The 10323-nt window shown below is 38.2% G+C and overlaps 1 protein-coding gene across 1 annotated transcript in view; it reads right to left on the bottom strand.

Annotated features, from left to right (window-relative positions):
- The window catches only part of LOC107751529 (C-type mannose receptor 2-like), a 27752-nt gene extending 21734 nt beyond the window's left edge, over positions 1-6018 (bottom strand). The window contains exons 1-3 of the mRNA XM_016567269.1: positions 5982-6018; positions 5548-5889; positions 1627-1866 (exon numbers count right to left, since the gene is read on the bottom strand). Of these exons, the coding sequence (XP_016422755.1) occupies positions 1627-1866; positions 5548-5889; positions 5982-6018 (619 nt within the window). The remainder of the gene's footprint in view (positions 1-1626; positions 1867-5547; positions 5890-5981) is intronic.
- Positions 6019-10323: the final 4305 nt, after the last annotated feature.

Genomic DNA, 10323 nt, shown 5'->3' with positions numbered 1-10323 from the left:
TCTGTATTTCTCCCAACTGTTCAAGTTCACTTAAGACAAAACCGACTGCATTTACATGAATAGTCTCCAAGACGGGCATTTTGACATAACTTAAGAGAAAGAGAACTCTGCATTCGCACGCTGACTGAGAGGCGCATTATTTTGTGAGCACGCTTTCGATGTGTGAGCACAGAAACCCGTCGACTTTCAAGTACTGGACAAGACTTAAAAACACATGCAAATACTGAATATCACTTTCGTGATAATGCTTTGAGTCAGTGACATTTCCGTCAAGTGTCCCTGGACTCGGTTGGACTCTGACATATTTTCCGAGTCCGAAAGGCTCGAGTCCGTGTCAAGTCCGAGTAAAAATGCATCCGAGTATGTGACAAGTCAGAGTTCTTTAAAAAACTGTACTCGAGACTGGACTTGAGTCCGAGTAAGAGTCCGAGTACCCCAACTCTAGAGATAACTGACAAGACCATGCTGGAGGATTTGCTGCTCAACAGATCCTGAGCTCATTGACAAATACAAAGTTCTGGCCTGAAACTCTAGCTGGCACAGTCTGGTAGATCTAACTCAATATGACATAATGACATCATTATCACGTCACAGCCGATTGGTTCTCTCCTGTATCGGTAGCCAATGAGCTCGCTGCTCAACATTCAAATACTTGGCTAATGCTTGTGGTAGCAGTTGCAGCGCACTTCAGAAACCCTCCACCTTCCCCAGCTCCACCTGTATAGATCTGCTACAGGGTGATCATGTATGCTATGGGGGTTATTCATATTTCTTATATGTGCAGCAGCAGCAGTATTTCTTACATGCTCATAGCAGCATGTTTTTGATGTATTGGCAGTAGCAGCGTAGCAGATCTATTCCGCCAAGACCAAATCCATAAACATTGTCATGTACATTAGGATGCCAGTCCCTCTGAGAGAAGTCATAACATAAATATCTGATCTTGTAAGATGTGCTCCATGTACACAAAGTGTGTGTGTTTGTGATATCAAAAGTTAAAGTGATTATTATTCATTCAAAAGAGATTTAAATACTCTGCATATTGATAGCAGCTCCCTGATACACGAAAATTATATGCAATATTAGAACGTTCGCGGTAACGGGCGGTAATGGTCAGAAATTCAGCAGGAGTGGGATTAAGAAAACAGTCCGGAGATTTTCCCGGAGATGCATTTTTTTAAGTCCAAAAAGAGGACATGTTTGGGAAAAAGAGTATGTGTGGTCACCCTATATTAGTAAATTACACTCCTAAAGAACATTAAACACTGGTGTTAAGAGCATATTGTGAGCCACTTTTAAAACTCAATAAGCAGCTTGACACAGAAATTAAAGGGCAAATAAACATAAAAGTAAACCAGCCATATAATGAAGAAGGGAAACAGTAAATGCAAGTAAACACAAACATTTGTGTGTCCTCCACTCTTAATATCTGCTGCAGATGAAGTTGAGTTTGTAAGTTTCGAGATCTGGAGGTGATGATGGATTGTGTGTGTTTTGTGAGGATCTACTCACCTTCATGACACACAAAAGAATATTGACGATTGCAAAGGACATCAATCCACTTTCCCTGAGCATTCTGATTGGCGGCTACACAGTTTTCATCACCTTTAGCATTATTAGGTTCACCAGTGTCCCAGTATCTGAATGATGAGTCACTCTGATCTGACCACTGCCATGAGTCTCTGACTCTGAATAGACCGATCCAGACATGTGATCCAGATGAGTTATTATCTTTAATGATCTTCTCAACCTGTTGATTCTCATTCTGGTTTCTTACACTGACCAGATCAGTGTGATTCTGTCTGCAGTAACTCTGAGCGTCTCCCCAATTCATTGCCTGATTGACAAAGATGAGTCCTGTGTTCGCTTTAAGAAAAACAAAAATAAATCAATTAGTTTATTATTCTTGCCCTGCTTTATAGTTTGGATGTGAATAGGAACAGCGGTGAAAGCATCAGAAATGCCTGTGGTATTAAAGCAACTGTTCTTCCTGTTCCTCGTGACCCCCGCTTTGCACATTTTGTGTGTTTCTCTCATTACTTCAGAGGTTTGTTCCATTCGACCGTAAGTACCCTGCAGAGTGGACATAACAGGATATTCCGCCATGATTCCAGTTTGAAAGGAGCATATATGTTCCATTCAGAGAGCAATGAAGTGCGTGAGACGTGACGACTATGCAAATTTCATAATTACAGTTAAATAACGCTTTACACTTTTGTAGCAAGTTTTGTCTGTGTGTGTGATGATGCTGCAGGCAGTGGTGTAGCTTAAATCCATGTTTTTTAAGTAAAGTAAACTTCAGCCGATTTCCTCTGTGCAGGCAGTAAAGAGCAGTGAGCACTGTGTAGGGACCATATCAATCGGAACACAGTTCATTCATGGAGCTCTCTTACAGTGATTTGAATCAGGTGTGTCAAACAAGAGAGACATGCACAATATGCATATCAGGGTGTCAGGGGGACCAGGATTAAGAACCGCTACTTTAAAGGGGTCATGACATGGAATTTTTTTTTTTTTATGTTATTATTTTAATATGTTCCTAAAGGTTCACTTATGTTAATTGGGATGCACTGATGCTACTTTCTGCAGAACAAGTCCAATACCAATGCTTTCTTTCATTTTTGGAAATGGGGGCGGGGTCTATGGTAAGCTATGCAAAGCCGTCTTTTGTGATTGGCCATACCTTAAGACTGTAGCCAATGGAAATGTGAAAGCAGCCTGCTTCAGGTAAATTATCTAGGATGAACAGTGATTTTTCCAGAAAATCTGAACATCTTACTTTAACAGCTGCGATAACAGATAATTTGATATGGATAAAGCTGCGTTAAGGTACAAAACAGTTTTTGTTCAGTGCTGCTGAGTTGTCCTCATTATAACAAATAGACACAATATAAATAAGATTCATTGTGCAGTGTAGAGCTTCACTGATTATAACAAAAGTTTGTGCGATCGCAATGAACTGAGACAAATGACAGCTTTTTAATAATTACAAAGAGAGTTTGCAAATGTGATACTGATTTTATACAGTTCAGTAAACAAGAAGTTAAAGGTGCAATAGGTGATTGTCTTCAGAAACATTTTTTGTTATGCTGGTTGAAAGTCTCTTCACATCCCGATAGCAATCATTAAGTTAAGTGGTCTAAATGTATTCATCTGTATTTATATATTCTGTGGAAGGCATAGGACCAAGAAATGTTCGTCCAATCAAAACGCTCGGTCCGAGCGTTTTAATAAGCTTTCCTACCTGCCTGTCAACGTATGTTTAGCATACCTCTGCGCACCCGGTTCGTGCAGACAGGACACGTCATCAGCGCGTTTACGCACGCTGTGCAGACAGCGCGAGGATGGCAGGCAAACATCAACAACCCAATCTTCCTTCCTGGTATTGTAGTACTTTTAAAGTTTTCTCACCGGTGAATGACATGATGTAGCCCAGCAATTTAATCCAGTCCTCACGCCCCACGCTCTGCATATTTTGAATGTCTCGCTTAGTTAACACACCCGATTCAGATAACCAACTCATTAGAAGTGAGCTATGAACTGTGTTCCAATCGATATAATCCCTACACCGTGTTCACTGCTCCCTACTCCCCTCAGCAGGGGTTTACTTCACTTCGGAACATGGGCTGGAATTGGGAACCTGATGTAGCCTATTGTAGTAATGTTGTCTCTGGTACTCTGGTCTGTGAGTGAGCATATGCATTCAGGGGGCGTGGCTTTGGACGGCGATTGGAGGGAGGGTGGGACGTTCGCTTTCAGTGCTATCAGGCTAAAGTTAGCATTTTCCAAGATCTCCTATTGCGCCTTTAATATTAAGTGACTTATATTTTAGGAACACTATTTTTGCTCTATTTCGTCAAAGAAAATAGTTACAAACAAAGTCGCAGCTGAGCCACTGCGCATCTCCAAGCAAATACGGTGCAGTGTTTTGTTCCTGAATGAATCAGACGTTTGAACGATTCTGCCACCTACTGGCGAATCATTTTAGTTATATAAGTCATTCTATTTTCAAAACTTAATATTTCTATAAAAACCAAACGCATATGAATCATGTTAGCTGGCTTCATTTAGCAAATAGACATTTCGTTACACCAAATACACAAAATAATGATCTTTAAAAAAGCATCATATGACCCCTTTAAGTTATTTTCACACTTAATTATGCCCCTTAAAATGTATTGTACAAGCTTTTGTTACTTTCATATTTCATATTTAATTTAAAAGCACAGTGAAAAGTTGCTCCATTGCAGCGGCTCGGTACTGTAATTGCAAGACGTTTTCCTGTAATAATGCAGGGAACCATTACTTATCCTATACATAAATCTTGTTGCAGCAATGAACATATTTTCTTAAATATAAAAAGTGTTTTTTTGTATCATCTGAAACACGCAATGCACTCACACATTCGTGTTGGTGCAGAATGAGAAAGACACTTAGTCTAGAGCATTTCACAAAAAAATACAAAAATACAAAAAAAAACGGAACAGTCTGCGTTTAAAATGAAGAAAAACACATTTCTGAAATGAACACGTCACTAACTAGCTTGGCTACAACACATTAGATTAAAGGGGTCATATGATGCGATTTCAATTTGTCCTTTCTCTTTGGAGTGTTACAAGCTCTTGGTGCATAAAGAAGATCTGTAAAGTTGCAAACACTAAAGTCTCAAATCCAAAGAGATATTCTTTATAAAAGTTAAGAGTCAGCCACGCCTACCTAAAACGGCTCGTTCTAACACGCCCCCACATATCTACGTCACTATGTGGGAAGATTTGCATAACGCCACCCAAATGTTCACGCAAAGAAAGAAGGCGTAACTTTTATTCTCGCTGTAGTATTGTTGCCGCCATAATGTCGTGAAGACGCTGTGTGCTTCGTTGTGAAAGCGAAACTACTTTGTTTGGTCTTCCAAAAGAGGATGATATCCGCTTCGTCATGCCTAGAGCTGATCTGTGCTGGTCGCTGAGGAAATACATCAGCTTCTCGCTGTGGATCACCAGATCGGCTTTCACCGGTTGCCGGGGCGTCGGCGACACATCTGCGATTCCCTCAGATCGCGTCTTTGATAATTCACACTGCATGATTAGTATCTAGCGTATTAGCTCTTCTTTTGCATAAAGTGATTTTGCATATCTCAACTACATCCTGTCGCCAGCGGTCACTGTTGCTTGTGTCGCCGGAAATCGCCAACTCTCTATTGACACAAATGTGATTTTGTCGCTTTGTCGCTGCATGTTGCTGGTAGTGTGAATAAAGCATCAGCCATTAAGTTACTGAACGCCAGGGGGCGGGACCTATGGTGTATAACTATTTGTTGATGTCATATGCAATTTGTCATATGCAAATAATATTTTCCTTGTGAAGTCACAAATCCCACAATATCCAAATGAGCCGTGTTTAAAGCTTGGTTAAATAAATGCCTTGTCTATAACATGGAGAACATTTTGGAACTTGCAGGATATTTTAAAAGCACAAAGACCTCATATATGTCAAATCAAGGCAAATTTGATTTCTCATACCATGACCCCTTTAAGTGTTTACACTTACCATTGTAGCAGATGAAAGACCAGTTGTCACTACATTGCCCTTCATGCCATTGTCCACTTCTCATAAAAGCACATTCATCATTGCAATCTGGTTGTCCAGTAGCCCAGTTCAGATAGAGCGCATGTTCACCTGAAGACCACTGCCATTTATCACAACTCGCCCTCTGCAGCCCAATCCAGACACGTGCAGCATACTTGTTCAGCTCGTTCATGTCGTTCATGTTGTCAACGGTGGCCAGATCTGTGTATTTCTCTCTGCAGTATCTCTGAGCTTCAGTCCAGGTCTTCCCCTCATTTATAAAGTGATACTGACGCTGAACACATTCAGATACGGAGCAGAGAGCTGTGAAAGAGAGGGTTTGCTTTAATGCTTTTCATAAAAGGATCAAACCTAATGAAACATGTATTCATAAATAAAACCACAAACACACTCACCAATGAAAAGAAGAATGAAATATAGAGTTTGGTCCATTTCTGAGAAAGAAACACATTGAAAAACACATTTAATCAAACTTGATCGTAGTGGTATTATCAATAATAATAAACATTTTATCAGAATAACATGATGCACAATCAATTAGACAATTTTAACGTCTTACAGCCTTAGCTGTGGTTGAAGAATGAACCTGTGAATTGTTCTACCTTCAGAGGTCATGTATTTCTGCCCGGTGTCTGATGTTTCTGTCTGCAGATTCAGATATGCGATTATTCTATATTTGCTCTTATCTGTCATTCAGCATCACATCATTTGTGTATTTCTCTAAAACTAATTTTCGTATTTTACTTCCTCGTTTCTGTTTTTGCCAATCTCTCTTTGTCTTTATTTGTGTGAAGCACACTTTTGCCGAAAGTCAAAAGAATATGAAGCGACTGTAACAGATTATAATACTATTTTAATTGGAGCCCCTCAGGGCTTTGTCCTCAGTCCTTTGCTTTACTTCCTCTATGCCAGCAACTGCTTGGCTAAGCGCAATTCTAGCAAACTGGTGAAGATTGTTGATGACACTGTTGGTAGGCCTCATTAGTAAAAACGATGCAAAGGCCTAACTTGAGGAAGTGGATGCTCTCTCCACATGGTGTCGCATGAATAATCTCTTTCTGACTGTGGAGATGATCGTTGGGACTATGGGAGGAATCAAGTGAGGAATTACAGCCCTTTGATGATCGATGCGTCTGCAGTTGAAAAGGCGAGTAGTTTTAAATATCTTGGGTATATCTTACAGAAGACTATTCCTGGAAAATGCATAATACATCACCTGGTAACAAGGGCAAATCAGCAGATCTGTCATTTACGTCGGATTTAAGGTTTCCCAAAAAGTGTTAAGGACTTTTTATACTGGAACTGTGTAGAGTCTACTCATAGGGACCATTATTTTGGACACAAAACCCGAGCAGGTTTAAGCTTACAGACCTGTTGCTATGACAGCAACTCCGGGATTAGCTTCGAAGAACCAAACAATCCAAGATCATGCCAAATCGTCAACAATCAAATCCTGCTAACTGAGTTAGCGACGTACGAAGAACGGGCCCCAGGACTAAAAGAATTATTAGAGAATTTCATCATCCTGGACACAGTTTACTGTCAGAGAGACTGAGAAGGAGTCGTTATCCTCGGGCAATCAGACTATTGAATGAGGACATTTGATTAGTCTGTAGAATTTTTAACAGACAAAGATCATTTTTCTCTGTATTAATGTTTGTATTATTGGTTTATTTGCTTTTAGCTTGTTGTTAGTATTGTTGCATTGTGGGACGAGAAACTACAAGAAAACCATTTCACTACATTGCATCACATGTATATTATGTATGTGACAAATAAAGAACCTTAACATATTGGTGTCTTTGCCCATCAGTATAGTTAATCTAGAATTTCTGCAGAATAATGGCTTCATTAGAATATGCACCCATCAGAAAAGTGTGTAAATTTAAACAATTAGCATTTTACATTTCACAATTGGTGTTTCATACTTTTTTAACTTGCCATGCATGCTTGTGCTTCTCAGTTTTGGGACACTTTTTATCTGGTTCTGTTTGAAACTCAAGTTTCAAACAGTTCCCTTACCCTGTCCCCATCAATGTTAAGGTGTGTTTATTCGGTTTCCTGAGTAATATTTGTATTGAAGTCTGTTTCTGTGGATTATTCATCTTTGTGTGCTTTTTCTCTGTGACCACCTGACAGATACTGTTACTTAGAGACGTTTTTTGGAGAAAAGAGAAAGAAACTCTTTTGTCCTTGTGGGTCTATAGTGGGCTTAAGGAAGATGACCTGTCTCTCTTTAGGATGTTTTTGATACTGTGTTTGCATTCATTTACAAACAAGCAAATGGACTGTAAGGCACAAGTCCAACCAGAGACGTTATCAGTACTACATCCATCGAACCTTAAATACTGACCACCGTATATGTCACATGTCATCTCCTCATCTCCTCTCCTCAATAAATCATGGGGCTATTATGCAATAATTCATGAGTTAGATGTACATTTCAGAATCTATAGACTAGCTGAGTTAAGTAATTCAATGTTAATTCGTAGTGTTGATGCAACATTCACATGCTTGTCATAGAATAGGTCTACATTTACCTTTCAGATGATTCCTCTTTGTCTGTCATTGGTTGTTGAATTATCCAACTACTAAACTACTAAACATTTTCAAACAGTTAATGTAATGTTTTACATGACACTTTAAATATGTATGGAACTTATACTATAAACTTGTATATCAAAATATAATGCAATTTAAAGTAAATTCACCTTGTTCTTCAAATAAGATGATGTTTATGATAATACTTCACAAAGCAATATTGAAGAACATTTATTAACATGATGTGAAGTCCAAAAACAATAATTTGTGAACATTAGGAACATAATATTTAAAGTCATCTGCTGGATTGAGTGATGTTCCATTCTCCACATTTCAGCTAATTTCTCCACTGAATGAGTGACAGCGTCAAGGTAAGAACACCTGCACAGAAGCAGAATTAATTATTATATATATATATATATGTGTGTTTGTGTGTGTGTGTGTGTGTGTGTGCGTGTCATCCTTTACTTACCCTCGAGTCATTCCAAACATGTGTAAGGTATTTCTTAAAAAAAAAGAAAAAGAGAAAAAAAAAAAGTTGTACCACTCCTTATTTCTAGACAACCTTAAACAAAATTGGTGATATGACCACACATATATAAAGAGTTATCCATTTTACTCACACTGTGATAAAGAGTGTAACATCGAATAACTGGTAACTAAATTTTTTATTTTTTTTTGCTGTTCAAAGTGATTTTTTATATTCAAGGACTCATGCTTCTTAAAAATATCACATGTGATGGGCTTTAGGAAATTATAATATCAGGCTATACTGTTAGCATGATGTTAGCTCTAAACTGCTGAATGATACAAATCTTTTGAAATATGAGCCAAAGGTCCTGTGGTAAGTTGCTCACCAAGTTGCCAGAGGCTCACTCCTACTTATTATTATAAAGTATTGTTTTACTGTAATTTTACATTATATTTCATTATTTTTAGACCAAACACTCTTGATTTTGTTCTTTGTTTTGAATTTGATTTTGTTCTGAAAATTTTAAACATGCCTTGTTTATGAAAATTGGCATTGAAGTTTTAATGAAATTGTATTTCCCTGCAACATTTATAAGTGGGACGTTGCGTATTAAGCTTTTAATTATTCAGTTTGAACTTTATTTTGTTCTGAAATTTTAAATAATTAAAATGCCTTCAAAGTTATGAACTATCTTTTAATGAAACTATTAAGAAGCCAACCATCCATCCATTATTATCCAAACCTCTTTGTCCTTATTAGGCTCGCATGGAGCTTGATCCTAACCCGGCATCTTGAGCCACAAGTGGAGAAAAACCCTGGATGGATAGTCAGTCCATAACATGGCTCACATATAGATTTTAAGAACCATTTTTATTGAATTTATCTTTGTGTTGAAAATGTAAACTTGCTGTTTACTAAATGTTTACTTCAGCACAATCAGTGGCACAGTGTAACTCCATGTGGCTCAACTTACCCTCTCCCTAGGCTCAATTTACCCCTCACTGGGGCAAGTTGAGCCAAGAGACAACTTTTTTGCCATAGCCATAAGCCATATGTGACCCTGGAGCACAAAAGCAGTCTTAAGTCGCTGGGGTATATTTGGAGCAAAAGCCAATAATACATTGTATGGGTTAAAAGTATCGATTTCTCTTTTATGCCAAAAATCATTAGGATATTAAGTAAAGATCATGTTCCATGAAGATATTTTGTAAATGTCCTACTCTAAATATATTAAAACTAACATTTTGATTAGTAATATGCATTGCTATGGACTTCATTTGGACAACTTTAAAGGCGATTCCAGATTTGCAAATAGTTGTATCTCGGCCAAATATTGTCCGATCCTAACAAACAATACATCAATGGAAAGCTTGTTTATCCAGTTTTCAGATGCTGCACAAATCTCTATTTCGAAAAATTGACCCTTATGGCTGGTTTTGTGGTCCAGGGTCACATATTTTGAAAGCACTTTTAGATCCAAAGTGATTATTCCCGAGGATGCACCACATCCTGAAATGTATGTACATATTTAAGTTGAACTGTCACATGCTCACTTTAAACACACGCAAGTAAAAACTGGCTCAACGCACTCTCTCTACTATGGAAGTCAATAGGGACCATCAACTGTTTGATTACCAGCATTCTTCAAAATATCTTCTATTTTCAACATAAGAAAGAAGCTTATACAGGTTTGGAACGACATGAGGGTGAGTAAATAATGAATT

Source organism: Sinocyclocheilus rhinocerous, unplaced genomic scaffold, assembly GCF_001515625.1.
Source record: "Sinocyclocheilus rhinocerous isolate Xijiao unplaced genomic scaffold, SAMN03320098_v1.1 scaffold2696, whole genome shotgun sequence".
NCBI lineage: Eukaryota > Metazoa > Chordata > Actinopteri > Cypriniformes > Cyprinidae > Sinocyclocheilus > Sinocyclocheilus rhinocerous.
This window is presented reverse-complemented; position numbering and strand designations above follow the sequence as displayed.